Consider the following 15455-nt stretch of genomic DNA (forward strand, 5'->3'; position numbering starts at 1 on the left):
AACCCACACGTCTTTCAGCCTCGTGCTAGTTGGTGACTAGCAATAGCTTCTAGGCTCAGCTGGCAAGCTCTAGCCCTCATAGAGACCACTCAAAAAGCTCTCGAGGCTCACTGGTGTGGTGGGGGTCTTTCATGATCCTTGTTCTGTCTCATCATATCATGGAACCTTTTTTCACATCACTCTCCTCCTTTTTTAGAGGGGCTTTCGATGGGCTTTCAATACTAATAGGAGATACTCGCACAATACTCGTCGGGTAGCATCAGGTGTATCTTGACTTGGAAACTGTAGCCAGAGTTGACTACATTTTGTGACAGCTACCAACTGAGCGCATGTGTCCATGATCACTTTGTGTAATCAGCCTGTTTGTTCAACCCGCACCCAGCCAGATTTAGGTTTAGGCGGTCAAGGGTTAATGCTGATAGCTCAACTGTCACAACGGCCTGGAAATGTTTTTTTATTTTACCTTCTTTGGAATGCCCATTTATCGTGAAACTATTGGACTACAGCGCAGGTCTCTTCTCTTTCTTGCGCAGGCTAATTCTGCAGCCATCTCAACTATTTCCACCGAACGCACATATTTTCAAGGCGGTGTTCTATCCTGTTGCTTATCGCTTAACCGCTCACGAGACATTCTGTCCACAACCACCATGATAATGAAACCTCAGCCATGAGGCTCGTCTATATAAGATCAAATATGATTGCCTATGCATATAGGTGTTTGAGAATCAGCGGTTGGGCTCATGTAGACGAGGCCCCTTCGCATACCAGCTTTCTCAGGACCGGCGGGTAACTTCAATAAACGAAGCGATGTTCTGTAACCACTTTTTCTAATGCTATGCTATTATTTCCAACACAGGTGATGTTCTCCAAGCAACGCGGCATCGATGACTTTTCTAGTCCGTTTATCATATATGCTCTATATCATGACCCATAGGGGATGCTTCGTGTGCGTTTCCCAGGTATTTTGTCTCCTCTTGATACCCTTTCGTTATTTTGGGACCCATGGTTTAGGAAGGTTATCCTTCCTGATACAATCTGGGCATATGTCCTCTGTGTAAACGACGTCGTGCTTATGCGAAGGGCCCTTGCATCCGTTGAAAACTCTTTGGCACCAGCGAATGTTTAGAAAACCGATGTGCCCGCAAGAAAACTCTTGATCCACCTGCACACACATGCTGTTTGATTCAAGTTCGATGCGCACTATTGTATAATACAATACCGTTGGCTAGGTTTGCTCAAGGTGTTGACACGACGGCCTATGACTTGGTGAGTCTGGAGTATACTACATAAGAAAAGCATGCAAGACTCTTCTATAGGCACGCAGAAGACCAATACCTTGCTAGAGTTTCCAAGATTCCTGCGGAATAGTTCCTGATTGAATCCATACGTCTGATATTCTTGATATTCCTGCAACGTCTCTGTCGCAAGAGTCTTCGGCACGGCACTTGGGGGCTGTCTAATAACAGCGCGCACTCTTGGCCGGCTTAATGAAAACGAGAGGGCGGGATCGAGTCGATGTGAGAGTGAAGCCCGTTTTGTTGCAGGAAACAAACTGGGACGTTTAAAAAGATAGCCAGCCGACGGTGATAGCAGCCGGGTCCCCGAGGTGTCAACAAAGGGTGGGCAAATCAGGGATTATCAAGAGAGAGTACCAATGGCAAAACAACGACTGCAACACCCTGGGCCATGGGCGCATGCGCACACAGCCTGCGTAGAATAACCAGATTCGACGCGGCTTCAAGGATGTGAGAGTGATAAGGCTTCCCTGGGTCAAAGGGGGCTGCTGGCTTTTTTGTGGAAAAAGGGCTTGAGACACGAATTGAAGCATTTCACAAGATCGATCGCGATGCGCTCTCACTTTGCATGTACCTTCCTTCCCTATCCGCCTTGGATGGCACGCACCGTGACGTTGGTTCCAATTTCCAGGTGCTCGGCTGCTATTTCCTCAAATGATTGGGCTAAATATAATTTAGCGTCTACCGAAGAATCCATTGCGCTTCCCTTCAAACCACGGCCCCGTTATTCGTTTCTCACTTGCTTCAACATCAGCCTAAGAGAAAACACCCCCAAATGGTGGCTGCGAATACCGTCACACCTACCTCCGTTATGTTAATCGGTGGGGGCTGGCCCATGAAAAAAATCCACATGATTGACCTTGGCCTTCCAGAAGGAATTATTGATTTACAGTATCAGATTAAGTTTCGGATCCTCTATGAACTTTTTTTTGACCAATCAATCAGTAATATTAATTCTTTACTTGCCACCGTGAAAAGCGTTTCGAATATGTTTACTTCTCTAAGGCGATAGACAATCCTCTTGCAATTGTGCTGCGCGAAATCGTAATTAAGAATTTGTGTTTCAGATTAGTCTTTACTTGTCTTGGTGGATGCTCCAGTACTTCGATCTCAATGTCTTGAATCAAGTGATGCTAAACTTACACATGCTTAACTCGACAACATAATAGGCGTCATGAGGTTGATTTATATAAAGGAGTCGCGGTGTAGAATTTTATCAAACGTTGCTTTTAAACTTACTGCGCTACCTGTATCGTGATTGCTCAAGGTTCCACGGGTGTCTTGAGAACAATTTGAATCGAGCATGATCAGGCACATATATCTATTGTCTATTGCGCATTTGTATTCAATGGTATTGTCGAGAATCTAACAATAGCACGCTAAAAGCGCGGGGAGTGTCAGCTTTAACAGAACGGCAACGAAACTCCTTGTCGGTCTGCTAATACTTGGACGAAATTTTGATTTCAACGGTTTACCATTCCTGTAAGCTTAGTCCTAGGCGAATCTACCCGTTAACGTATATTATAGGTAAGACTGTTATTGATTAATACGAAACATTTCTCTCGAGATATTAGTATAGGAAAGGCAATCATAAAAACAAAAGATAAATCGTTCTTGTGGAAAATGGAGTGTTGTGTTTCGAAGGTATATGTTATTCTATACCTCCCGGGTAGTTAAAGTTGGATTTCATAAACCTTACTTTGGCCATTTTATATTATTCTCATAACTATTTCACTTGCTGAGGATATCTAAGACTATAGAACAAAATTAATCTATAAAGCAAGGTTAAATGCTATAGAACGAACGCTTATGTGGTGTTGGTTTGCTACTGAAGATGTGCTTACCGATCTCCGAACTACGCCGGTAGAAGTCCCGTCAAATAATCGCAATCATAGTGGTCTCGGCCCGCTCACTTATTCATTTTCCACTGTTTGCGAAAAAGAAAGTTGCTGCATTATTTTAAAAAAGTGCTCAGGTCAGTGCTCCTCATTTTGAAATCGGAGAGGTTCATTTGTAGAAAGAGCGAATTAATAGTGCCTTCCACATACAACTGCACACCTCCTCGAACTACCCTCCTTCTACCTTCCACTCTCTACCACTCCGATTTCATTATTTCCTTCCATTGCATACCTACCTCATAGAATCTTCTCCTCAAAGCTTCTTCTATTCCTACAGCAGCAAGCAAAGAATATCGCGACCACCTATTCACATCTTTTATGCTTGATGCTGTCCAACATGCCCTTCAAGGGGGTTACGCTTCTTTTTTGGGGATTGATCTTCCTCTCTTTCTTTTCTAGTTTGACAAACTGTTTCTCATGGAGACCTCATACAGTTCCTAATGGTATGGTGGATTGTTTCTCATATTTGCTCAAAGGCTAACACTACCACAGGGGAGGCGCAAGTTGTTATTCATCACCAGAAACATGGCGACAATTCTCTCTGGATGCAACAAGCGGATCGAAAACTCTCCAACGCTTATAGCACTGCCCTTCAAGAGCTGCAGGATCTGGAGTCACAACCTCTTTGCCATCGCATCGCTGCGAGGCAACTCGTGAACAATTGCCACCTTCTGAACGGTCAGGATGATGCAAAGATCCACCTTGATAGTGGAAGAGCCGCGCGAGACTTCGTCGACTTCTACGCAGCAAGTCTGGCCATTTGTGACTTGGAGCGCGGCAGTTTCTTGATTCCAAAACCATGCTTCAAGTTCCGAGAACCATTCCTGGCAGCGCTCCCTGTCCCGACCGCCGCAAAGCTTCACGTCTCGACTAATGAAATCGACGAATGTCTCGAAGGCCTCGCACAGTCAGACTCGGCCTGGAATACCTGGGTCAGCTATCGACACAAGGCGTTGAGGTTCTGCGACGCCGCAAGGGTGGATAACCAAAAAGGTCAGTGAAAATCGAGATCTGTTGGGCACAGCCAAATTAACGATCTTTCCAGATGAGGACATCTTCCTTTACCAAAGAATCACCAGAATCCTCGAGAAACTCACAAATGATGTCGAGGCAGACTTGGAAAAGCGATTCCAATCCCTCAACCGAGCATTTGACGCTGCAAGCCAGTCAGTGGAAGGTATTGGCCCACAGGTCAAGAACCTGCGGATGGAAATGGACAAGGCCAGTGGGATTCTCCAAAACGACCTGAGTCATGCGATCAAGGTACGCAAATCTCAGTTCGTGGGAGCAAAATTTAACAAAAATAGGATTCTCGCGACGTTGTTGCCAGTGGATTAGAAGAAGCGCAAGCACTGCATGATCTCCTCGAGATACTCGTTCGCGCCGTCCAAGAGCACACCACCGACATCGCAACATCCCAAGAGGTTGCATTGCGAACCAGCACTGAGAAGTGGAACGGCGAGGTTGCGGGTTTGGTGACAGCATTAACCGCAGTGGTCGCAACCTCACTTGATCAAATGGTAAGCTTCAGGTGCCAATTGTGTGAAGCAGTTAATAACCCGACAAGGAAACGACGGCAGCTAGGAGTGCAGGTATCCTAGCGAAACAGGCCAAAATTGAGCAAGTAAGTTATTGTATCTTAAAGGTACGAACAAGTTGCTGATTAGTTGTAGGGCATGGGTAAACTGGAAGAGCTCGCCGACGATCTGCTTCTTAAATACGACAGTCACGAGTCGCGACTTGAGGATGCTTTGCAAAAGTCTAGTCAGGTACTAGACGTCCTTGAAGCAACTGCCGCTTCGGCTGCTGGAATTCAAGGATACATGCTTGGTAGTCTTGGGTTTTCCGGATTCTGGCCCTACGTTGTGTGCCCAGCTTTGTCGTTGGCGTTGGGATCATATAGGCTTCAGCCTTCATTTGCGCGAAACATATGGCTCGTCGGTATCGGTAAGTCATACAAGCATACCCAGATATCATCGGCTAATACCAAGGCAGGTGAACTCATGGGCATGGTTTTATCGAAAGCGAGTTATTATGCGAATATCTTCAGCTTTACTTCAGTTTTTGAAACAACCAATGAGCCGACACTCAACCAAACCTTTCCCGCCACGACATTGAAAGTACTTTACTGAGAAGCATTCAACGCGCTCAGATTTGACATTATTCAGGCTTCGTCAAGATCGGGTCTGATATTCGGCTTCTTTTTGCGATTTTCATGGGATGGCGAGCATTGCTGGTAGCATGGGGACTTTTGAAAGGCATGGTGCTTTCACGAGACTAACTTGGCTCGTATCTATCATCTAGATATCTTTGCACCGGGATTTTGGGAGATTGCGATTTGAATCGGGCATGGGTTTACATAGAGGCGTACCAAACCTGCTGAGGCTATTTGGGTGGCGCCTGGAGCATATTAGTTTGCTTTGTGGTGCAGGCGTTTTGTTACAATTGATATCATGCCTCTTTCCGTATCCGGCATCGGCGAATTGATTGCCCCTATGGACTAATTTGCATTTGAGAGCCTTGCCCCACCTGAAATTTCAGCCTTGCCAGCGAATATCGATAGCGCAAGGGGATGAAATGGATTCAGGTTTTTGTGTTACTGCTGTTCAATTGCGAACAAGGATGAAGGCTAAAGGAGATAAGCCATGCTGGATAGATTATGGTTGCAAAGGCTTTGGTTGTGTCATACAGAAGTTTCATCATCGAACAACAAGGCTGAAGAAGAGAGATAAGATAACAAGCTATAACCAATTGACATCGCGCGTTTACTCCACTTTGTCTATCACCACGTGATCCTGTCAATACAATCGGCGTCACCCTAGCCGCAGGAAGCTCGCAACTTTGTACGCAGCTAGGTTTTACTCAAGACGAACCACCCCTCGCCAACAACTATACCAGCCTTCGTGTCTTTATCGTTTTCATTATTGATCTTGCGCGAACTCGTCTCCATGTAGAGTTCTACTGGCGATAGCCTTATTCAACCTGGTGTAAGTGTTTTTACTAGTTCTGTCGCGAATCCATTCTACTGTTCTCCTGACCTCTGGGCGTCGCTTGCGCCCACGCGCACAACGGCCATGATGCATTCATCTTATCGTCATGTTCTGTGCTGGAGCTTCTGGATCTTCAATTCTCGAATCGGACAGTGCACTGCAACTTCATGGGACACCCTGCTAATGTGTCGATCAATTTAGAACAGCATGAACAGCCAGAATATTGGCCCAGCAGGATACGATAGAGACCGCGAAATGGACGACCGACATCGAGCTTTACAGCAACGCGAGGAGATGGCCCGTCGAGACCAAGAGCGAGAACGAGAACGAGAGCGCGAACGAGAGCGCGACCGGGACCGAGAGTCCAACGAACGATACCAATCAACACCTCACCATAGCAGCGCTGGTTCTATCCCCATCCACCAGCCTGTCGCGTCGCGAATTTCCGGTGCAATCCATAGCCCTGGAGGACTGCTCGCGAACCATAACGGAAACCCTCAGATTCCCCTCGGTACCCCATCAGCTGCTCCTTTAGTCGCCTTAGGGTTACTACAAACCGAACACAACCGACCAGTCCAGCACGGAGGGCCAAACAACGGCAACACCCAACCGCAAATGTTTGCTCCAATGCCTCATGCGACTGGACCGCCAGCTTCGACGCAGGCCACTGCCAATAGTGGCGTGGCTGCTGTCTTTGGTGGCCCTTTACCACAACAACCCCAGGAGGGTCAGCGAGGTGGCCAGCAAGGCACGCCGTTCAACCCAGGAGCTGCATCTGCGGCCCATCAGCTTCCCGGGGGTATTACCCAGGGCCAGCAACCTATTCTTAATGTGAGTAAAGTTTGTTTGTAAATTGATTGTTGGGAAGACGGGTGCCGTCTGTGGAGGGGTACGTGTAAGCGTTTGCGCAGCTGGCAGCCACCCGGCAGGTTTGCGTTTGCGACCTGGTGATGCGACAGCGCGGGCCGCTGCCAAAGCACCCGCATCCTTTCCCTCATTCACCTTCTGGCTCCTGCAGCTCAACTTCATTTACCCCTCCTTCGGAACTCTTCAAATTGCTTGATGGATCTTGTGTAATATACATCATCTATTTTGTCTGGTTTGTGGTGCACACGTTCCTTTATTATGGCAGATTTATTCGCCTGACATGGAAGCCCACAGCCTTCTTGCAAACCTTTTGGCACAGCCTGGAAACCTCGTTGGCGTCTTCAATCACGGGGGAGAGGGCATGATGCTCTTTCATGGCGACGAAGTTAGCCTATCAGCTTCGTTTCCGTTTGTCAATGTAGCAAATATCCATGTTTATTGACACCATAATCCTTTTGCTGGTCACTAACTCTTCTTTTCCCAGGATGCCCTTACCTACCTCGACCAGGTCAAAGTCCAGTTTCACGATCAACCGGATGTTTATAACCGCTTTCTTGATATCATGAAGGACTTCAAGAGTCAGGCGTATGCCACCCAACGAATTTTGGTTATATTTGCTTGGCTAACAAGAGTACAGTATCGATACTCCAGGTGTAATCAACCGAGTCTCGGAGCTTTTCGCCGGACACCCAAATCTTATACAAGGATTCAACACTTTCTTGCCTCCCGGTTATCGAATCGAGTGCGGCGGTAACAACGACCCGAATACAATCCGTGTTACCACACCTATGGGTACCACGGTTCAGTCCATCCGCGGAAACCAAGGTGACGGCCATGGGCCCACCGTTAACCAGCCTTTGTTTCCTGAACGTGGCGGCCAGTGGCAGCAACAGCAGCAACAGAGGCCTCAACATAGCATTGAGAGTCCAGAGGCCCAGTTTAGCACTCCAGTGCAAAACGGCGCGAGTCTCTTTGTTCAGGCTGCAGCTCACAATGCCGCATTCAACGAGAGCAACAACCAAGGTCAGCGACGGGCTTTGCCTCAAGGCAGCGCGGCTCCTGGTGAGGGCCCTAACGCTCGTCATGCATTAACACCCACTCCAGGACAAGCTGGGGTGAACGGCAATGCGGCAAACCAGGCAAACATGGAACGTCGTGGACCGGTTGAATTCAACCATGCTATCAGCTACGTGAATAAGATTAAGGTAAAACACACTGCTCGAGATTCCTTCTGTTCAAGTATCAGATATACTAATCATGGCAAAGAACCGTTTCCAGGACAAACCTGAGATTTACAAACAATTCCTTGAGATCCTCCAAACATATCAGCGCGAACAAAAGCCTATTCAGGACGTATACGCGCAGGTGACTACTCTTTTCAACTCTGCCCCTGACCTGCTTGAGGACTTTAAACAGTTCCTACCAGAATCCGCTGGTCAGGCCAAGCAGACTCCTAACCGAATGGAAGACGGGCCACCAACCGGTCCCAACCAGACACCTCAACCTGCTATGAGAGATGGCCAGAAGATGCCTCCACTTGGCAGCTTTGCGCCGCCTGCCAGCGCCACAAAGGATAACAAAAAGCGCCCAAGAGCTGACAAGCAGGCTGTTCAGCCTGCGACTATCCTTGCGGAGGCGACTGCGGCTGCGCGCATCGCACCTCCTGCAGTGAACGGTAACAAGAGACCTAAACTCAGTCATGCGAGACTAGGTGGTGACAACTTTGCAGTCGAACCGACATTGACACCTGTCATGCCGGAGCCTTATCCCGCCAGGACCTCTTCGACATCGAATCAAGAGGAGATCGCCTTTTTCGAGCGAGTTAAGAAGTACCTCAGCAACAGGTCTTCCATGAATGAGTTTTTGAAACTCTGCAATCTCTTCAGCCAGAACATCATCGATCGTAATACGTTATTCCACAAGGGCGCACTGTTTATTGGTGCAAACCCTGACCTGATGACCTTCTGGAAGAGCTTTGTAGGTGTTGATACTCACGATGTCATTATTGACAACCGTCCTGCGCCCCCGACAGACAAGGTGTCCCTCAGCAACTGCCGCGGGTATGGGCCCAGTTATCGACTACTTCCGAAGCGAGAACGCCTTAAGCCCTGCAGTGGCCGCGACGAGCTGTGCAACTCTGTACTCAACGATGAGTGGGCCTCACATCCTACCTGGGCGTCTGAGGATAGTGGGTTTGTTGCTCATAGAAAGAATCAGTTTGAAGAGGGTCTGCATCGCATTGAGGAAGAGCGCCACGACTACGATTTCAATATTGAAGCTAATCTTAAGTGCATCCAACTCTTGGAGCCTATTGCACAACAGATGCTGGCGATGTCTGCTCCGGAAAGGGATGCCTTCCATATGCCCGCTGCCCTTGCTGGTCAAAGCACATCCATCTTCAAGCGTATATGCAAGAAGATCTACGGCGAACGAGGTATTGATGTTGTTAACGACATGTTCACTCACCCTTTCGACGTCGTGCCTGTTTTGTTGGCTCGTATGAAACAAAAGGACGAAGAATGGCGATTCTCACAGCGTGAGTGGGAGAAGGTCTGGCATGCTCAGACTGAGAACATGCACCTTAAGAGTTTGGATCATATGGGAATTCTTGTGAAACAGAACGACAAGAGACATCTGACTGCAAAGCACCTTGTCGATGTTATCAAGACAAAGCACGAGGAGCAACGCCGTGAACGATCACTGAAGGGCGGAATCCCTCGTCATCAGTTCAGCTGGGACTTTAGCGACAAGGATACCATCATTGATCTTCTACGTCTGATGATGCTGTACAGTTTGCACAATGGCCAGCATAGCAGCCAGGAGAAGGAACGTATCCTGGAGTTCTTTGAGTCTTTTATCCCCATGTTCTTTGACATACCGGAAGAGAGCATCCAGGATAAGCTTCCAAAGATGCAGCCAGATTCTGGCGAGGAAGAGGTTGAAGATCACACGCCTGCGGAACTTACCAATGGCCGAAGCCGACGTAACGGCCGGAAAGGAGATCTCCTTAGAGGGGTTCTTGATCCTGGCCGCAATGGCAGCAAACCTCGCGGCAATAAGGAGGATAGTGGTTCTGGAAGTAAAGAGACCACTCCTGATGTCACCTCTGCAAATGAAGAGGAGATGCCCGATGCCTCTGAGGACGCCACGAACACTGAAATTTCTAACGACCGCTGGATGCCTAACATTCCTAAGCCAGTCGTCGTTGGTGATAGCGACGCTATCTTGAATACGGAGGGCGAACTGAAAGCTGACGGGTTCTTTACTCGGCCCTGGTACAACTTCTTTTGCAACCAGACCTTGTTTGTCTTTTTTAGCATCTTCCAAACTCTCTACAGACGTCTTCAAGATCTCAAGGAGGCTAAGGAAGTAGTAGCCAAAGAGGTCGACCGCCTCAACAAACAGAAGCCTGCCCGGGATATTGGTTTCACCGAGAACCACATGAAGTTTTTCGACGCCAATGACGACCCCGATAGCTACTGGCCCAAGACTCTAGAGCTCATTGAGGAGTATATCTCGGGCGACGTGGATGAGAGCCGCTACCAGGATGTGATGCGACACTACTACCTCAAGACTGGATGGAAAGTGTACACGATTCAGGATCTCCTGAAGACTCTCTGCCGTGTTGCTCTCACCTGCAGTAGCACAGATGCTAAGGAGAAGACTCCTGATCTGATTGCTCAGTACCATGCTAGTCGCGAGCGAGAGGAGACAAGCTTCCAGACTGAGATCAGTGCTCGTAAGTTTGCAGAGAAGTGTGTTAAGGACGGAGATGTCTTTGTGATTTGCTGGGTAAGTCAATTCCTCTTTTTTTGTCTTTTTTTGTCTTTTTTTCTTCTTCAAGTTGCTAATATATATTCTAGCTGCCTGCTAAGTCTGAGGCGACTGTGCGATGGCTCCAACGGGAAGAGACAACATTCCACATGGATGAAATGCAGCTCCGCGAGCGTTGGCAATATTACATCTCGTCATTCATCCGTGTCGAACCCACTGAGGGAGTTCAAAGATCGAAACTCCAAAAGGTGGTGCTGTCCCGTAACTTGCCATCGGCTGACACCGATAACGACGACGATGCCATCCCCAAGCCTATGTCCTACAAGGAGAACCTGACAATCAGCATCTGCCTGAAGAGCTCTAAGATGGTCTGGGCTCCTGGTACTTCGGAATACGTGGTTTACGACCAGGCCCCCAAGTCGGCTGAACAACGTGAGCGTCGTGAGAAGTTCACCCGCGCTCTGAGCACACACCGAGAGAACAAGCTTCTCGAGAAGTGGGTGCACAACCCGGCTTGGACCAAAGATCTTAGTCCAGAGGAGGTTCAGGAGCAGAACAAGAACTTCCGCAACTGGATGGATGATGGCATCGTTCCGCCCAGCGCTGCTGAAGATGTGGAGATGGACTAGCCCTCTACTCCTCAACAGGAGCAGCAGCAGGAGCCGGAACAGGAGCGTGGCCCAGATGCCGTGACCTCGCAAGTTGAAACGTCCATTGTGAAGTTCGACGGCGAAGGCTCACGAAAGAGGTCTGCAGACTGTCCAATCTCTGCTCCGCTGGAGAAAAGGCGATGCAGTCCTCGCCATGTCAAGGCGTGAATCAAGTATTGGCAAGTGGGCGAAGTAGAAAGAACATACTCGCGGAGGAATAAAGGGGGGAGGGGGAGTGCTTGTATCACATAAGCGATTTTGACTGCTTTGCATTTTTGTTTGAATTGTCCCATTCATGTTTTTTTAGTCTTTTGGAACTCCTAAAAGGCGACGGAGGATGCGCACTTGGAAGGTATGCCGTACGTCAATGTCTTTCTTATAGGGAAAGCTCGTTATGATTATTTTTGAGGTTTACAATTCCCTTTGGCCTGTACTCTAGACACTATATAAAACCAAGAACGCCACGATTGTTAATACCAAAACGCCCAGTCCGGATCATGTGAATTATTTTGATATTGGAGTGACTGAGTGAGGCAACTTTCAGACGAGTCCGATCATACTCAGAGTTGCCATGTCGAGCCTCTGGCGCTCTGTTTGGTTTTGGGTTATATGAGGGTTGAGAATAATCTCTTGTCTGACATCCGTGGCTGTAAGGGAGAGAGTATTAGTGGACTGAACACACCCATGAGCATCGTGAGAATCACTCACTCAGCAGTACCTTTCCAGATCTAAACGCAGCTTCCAATTTCTTGTATCACCAATCCCTCGAATCCCTACTCAACCAAACTTATCATGCTTACTCTTGACCTTGATCTCAAGCAACGCCTCATGATAATCTCCCTCCCTCCTAGCCCTCTTGAGCTTCCTCACCTCATCCTCATCCAACCTCCGCCCGGCCGCTTCCTCCAGCTCGCGCCGACTGATCTTGGCGAGCGCCTTTTCCTCCTTTGACGCGCGCAGTTTGGGCTTGAAGCGAGCTTGCATCCTGATGCGAAACGTCGTGTCGAACGAGATGGTGTCGGCGTCGCCGCGCACGTCGCATGTCTTGGAAGATGCCTTGTTGGGGGACTTTATGCTGATGAATGTGTCGCGCAGGGTTTGGATTTGGAATGTTCCTGGTGTGTCGCCCGTGGGGATGATGTTGAAGGATTCGAGGGGGGATACGGCTTCTGCTGAAGCGGAGAGCATTCCGATCTTGTCGCAAGAGAGAAATCTGTAGCGTATTGGTTACATGTCGGGATTCGTTTGTAGAGACCCTTGCTTACTGTCCGTGATGTCCCTTGAAGCGAAAGCTCTCTGTGCCTGCTACGCGATTCACGATCCAGACCTGGCGCACATCATGCGGTTCGGCGGTAGCAGGATTCCCATCGACAATGTTCTCAATGGGAACCGTAAACACCTTTCCTGTCGCATCGCAAGCCAGCGCCGAAGGTATATCCGTAGGGAGAACAATCATGATAGGTCCCGAGACATCAGTGGTCGCCTCGGCGGACACCCAGCTATCGTCATTCTCTGCTTCTTCAGTGGTGGTGGCCCTTTGGACCTGGCCTGTTTCTTCGTCTACAGCATCGCGTGATGATTTCTCGACGTCTGTTCGCTTGCGCTTCTTGACTTTTTTGTCGCCTTTAAAGGTCAATGGCTTGACCATTTTTAATGAGTGAGTGGTTGTTGAAAGTCAAGTGTTTGGACCGACGGTCAACGCCGGGATACGGCGAGCTCCACTCCCCGAAAGAGGTCAATAACAGGAAGGTGATTGGTTATGTAATACTTATTCCCCCGCAACTCATGGTAACGTGTAAGAGAAAAAGAATAAGAGAATTGAACAACTTGTTCTCTTTTAATTTTAAATCTCATGGTATTCTTGATTATTTCCTGAGTGAATTTACACTTCAATATGGTTGCTCAAGCACAAGCTGTTTCCGTGTCTCTTAATGACCTCAAGGATGGTATGTACTTCTCGACTCTTATACTCATGATAGCGCCGCTCTCATGATGAGGACATGTTTCCAACTTTCACTTATAAGCGAATAAAAACTAATACTCCACAGGCAACATCCCATTCGAGACTCTTAAGCAAGCCTTTGGCCCAGACTCTCTTGGTATCCTCGTTGTAAAGGATGTCCCTCAAGAGTTCCCTGAACTTAGACATCAGGCTCTTTCCTACGCCTCATATCTCGGCAACCTCCCCAAAGAGGAATTAGGTATGTTACCATAAACCCTTTGTTCAGTATCGCACTCGTCCTAACAAGCCCGATAGAAAAACTTGAGAATGCTCGAGCCAAGTACCTGACTGGCTGGTCTCTAGGCAAGGAGACTCTCAAGAATGGCCAGGTCGATACCTTCAAGGGCTCATACTACGCCAACTGCGCATTCTACATTGACCCATCTCTCGAATGTGCCAAGCCCACCGAGGAGTTCTCTACCGATAACTTTCCCGAGTATCTGTCCCCCAATGTCTGGCCGCCAGAGGATGTCCTCCCAGGCTTCAAGCCCTCTGTGACCTCTCTGTGCCGTCTCATCATTGACGTAGCCGTTCTCGTCGCTCGTGCGTGCGATCGCTTCGCTCAGGAAGACATCCCAGGATACCCCGCTGGATACCTCGAGCACGTCGTCAGTATGTCCAGCACCACTAAAGCACGTCTGCTGCATTACTATCCTCAAGAGTCAGAGCAATCTGCGACCGGCGGCGATGAAGATGACTGGTGTGCTACGCATCTCGACCACGGATGTTTGACGGGTCTTACCTCAGCCATGTTCATCGACGAGCACAAGACCAGCCCTGCCGTACCAGACGTTACAAACCTGAATGGTGCTTCTCTGCCACCCCTTGAGGAACTCTCCTCATCCCCTGATCCATCAGCTGGCTTGTACATCAAGTCCCGTACCGGCGAGACCGTCCAAGTCAAAATCCCTCGCGACTGCATCGCATTCCAGACCGGCGAGGCTTTAGAGCGCATTACTGCTGGTCGCTTCAAGGCGGTGCCTCACTTTGTTAGAGGTGTACGACCCAGTGTCAGCGATGGAAAGGTTGCCCGCAACACGTTGGCGGTCTTTACTCAGCCTAACTTGGGTGAAGAGGTTGATATTGAGCAACATCTTACGTTTGGAGAGTTTGCTCGTGGTATTGTTAACAAGAATACTGTATCGTAAACTATCATTATATCTGGCCCCGAATTAGCAAAAAGCCTGTATCCGGGCATATATAACTTAGTGATCCTCTAGCGTCTAATAATTGCTTTATCATCACGTCTCGGTCTTCGTAGCTATAGTATTTTCTTGAATCGCCTGCTGTCCTGGCAGGAGAATTCCCTTCAGAATCTTCAGCTACAGGATCAGCTCCATGCTTCAATAATTCCCACGCAATGGCTATTGCCCCAAGGTGAGCAACAATGTGTAAAGGGGCAAGGTCGTGTCGCATCACTTTACCCCAAGCCACAGGATCTTCAAGGTATTGTAATTCCCGACAGCTGCAGTACATGACTTGTCTACCGCCTTGTCTCCTTGAGCGATTCAATAAATCATCAAATGCAAACGAAGCTCGGCCATCAACGAGGTTACCCTTTAATATCAGCGTCTGGATAAGCCGTGTTTCTTCGTCAGTGCTATTACCGCTAGGATGCATGGTAAGGCAATGCAACGGCATCCATCCCCTTGATGTAGTTTCGCTTATGCAAAGGCCAACGTCATCAGATAGTAGATACTTTACGATATCGACCCGGGTCCCAGCAGATGCAAAGTGCAATAGCGTCTCACCTTTGTGGTTTCTTGACCTTGGAGCGGATTCTCTCTGCGATCTGGTTGGCAAGTTTGAGAGTAGGATGTGAAGAGTGTTTAGAGGAGATGCATAGGCAGCATATTTTAGAGGTGTGTTCCCATATACATTTTTGTGGTTGACAGAAGCGTTGAAACGGAGAAGTAAACGGACTGTATCCTCGCTTGGCTCTGCCACAAGAAAGATATACTTGACCTTGGGGTCTTTTC

At 48.4% G+C, this 15455-nt stretch overlaps 4 protein-coding genes across 4 annotated transcripts; 3 read left to right on the forward strand and 1 right to left on the reverse strand.

Annotated features, from left to right (window-relative positions):
- Positions 1 to 3530: 3530 nt before the first annotated feature.
- FSST1_000506 (uncharacterized protein) lies at positions 3531 to 5325 on the forward strand (the record flags this gene model as incomplete). The annotated part of the gene is made up of 7 exons (XM_083231298.1): positions 3531 to 3636; positions 3686 to 4186; positions 4239 to 4456; positions 4501 to 4713; positions 4761 to 4817; positions 4867 to 5140; positions 5189 to 5325. 7 exons carry the CDS (start codon positions 3531 to 3533, stop codon positions 5323 to 5325), a joined length of 1506 nt encoding a protein of 501 aa, XP_083090688.1.
- A 1065-nt stretch (positions 5326 to 6390) lies between these two features.
- On the forward strand, positions 6391 to 11453 carry FSST1_000507 (transcriptional regulator SIN3; the record flags this gene model as incomplete). Its single annotated transcript, XM_083231309.1, has 6 exons — positions 6391 to 7014; positions 7316 to 7468; positions 7535 to 7635; positions 7688 to 8255; positions 8317 to 10842; positions 10914 to 11453. The coding sequence occupies 6 exons, from the start codon at positions 6391 to 6393 to the stop codon at positions 11451 to 11453; spliced, it is 4512 nt and encodes a 1503-aa protein (XP_083090689.1).
- Positions 11454 to 12014: 561 nt separating this feature from the next.
- On the reverse strand, positions 12015 to 13122 carry FSST1_000508 (FRG1-like family-domain-containing protein; the record flags this gene model as incomplete). Its single annotated transcript, XM_083231320.1, has 3 exons — positions 12015 to 12121; positions 12275 to 12687; positions 12740 to 13122. 3 exons carry the CDS (start codon positions 13120 to 13122, stop codon positions 12015 to 12017), a joined length of 903 nt encoding a protein of 300 aa, XP_083090690.1.
- Positions 13123 to 13368: 246 nt separating this feature from the next.
- Positions 13369 to 14624, forward strand: FSST1_000509 (uncharacterized protein; the record flags this gene model as incomplete). Its single annotated transcript, XM_083231331.1, has 3 exons — positions 13369 to 13420; positions 13523 to 13675; positions 13732 to 14624. 3 exons carry the CDS (start codon positions 13369 to 13371, stop codon positions 14622 to 14624), a joined length of 1098 nt encoding a protein of 365 aa, XP_083090691.1.
- Between the last annotated feature and the right edge of the window lie 831 nt (positions 14625 to 15455).

This window comes from Fusarium sambucinum, chromosome IV, assembly GCF_050947815.1.
Source record: "Fusarium sambucinum isolate potato_lamoka chromosome IV, whole genome shotgun sequence".
NCBI classification, from domain to species: domain Eukaryota; kingdom Fungi; phylum Ascomycota; class Sordariomycetes; order Hypocreales; family Nectriaceae; genus Fusarium; species Fusarium sambucinum.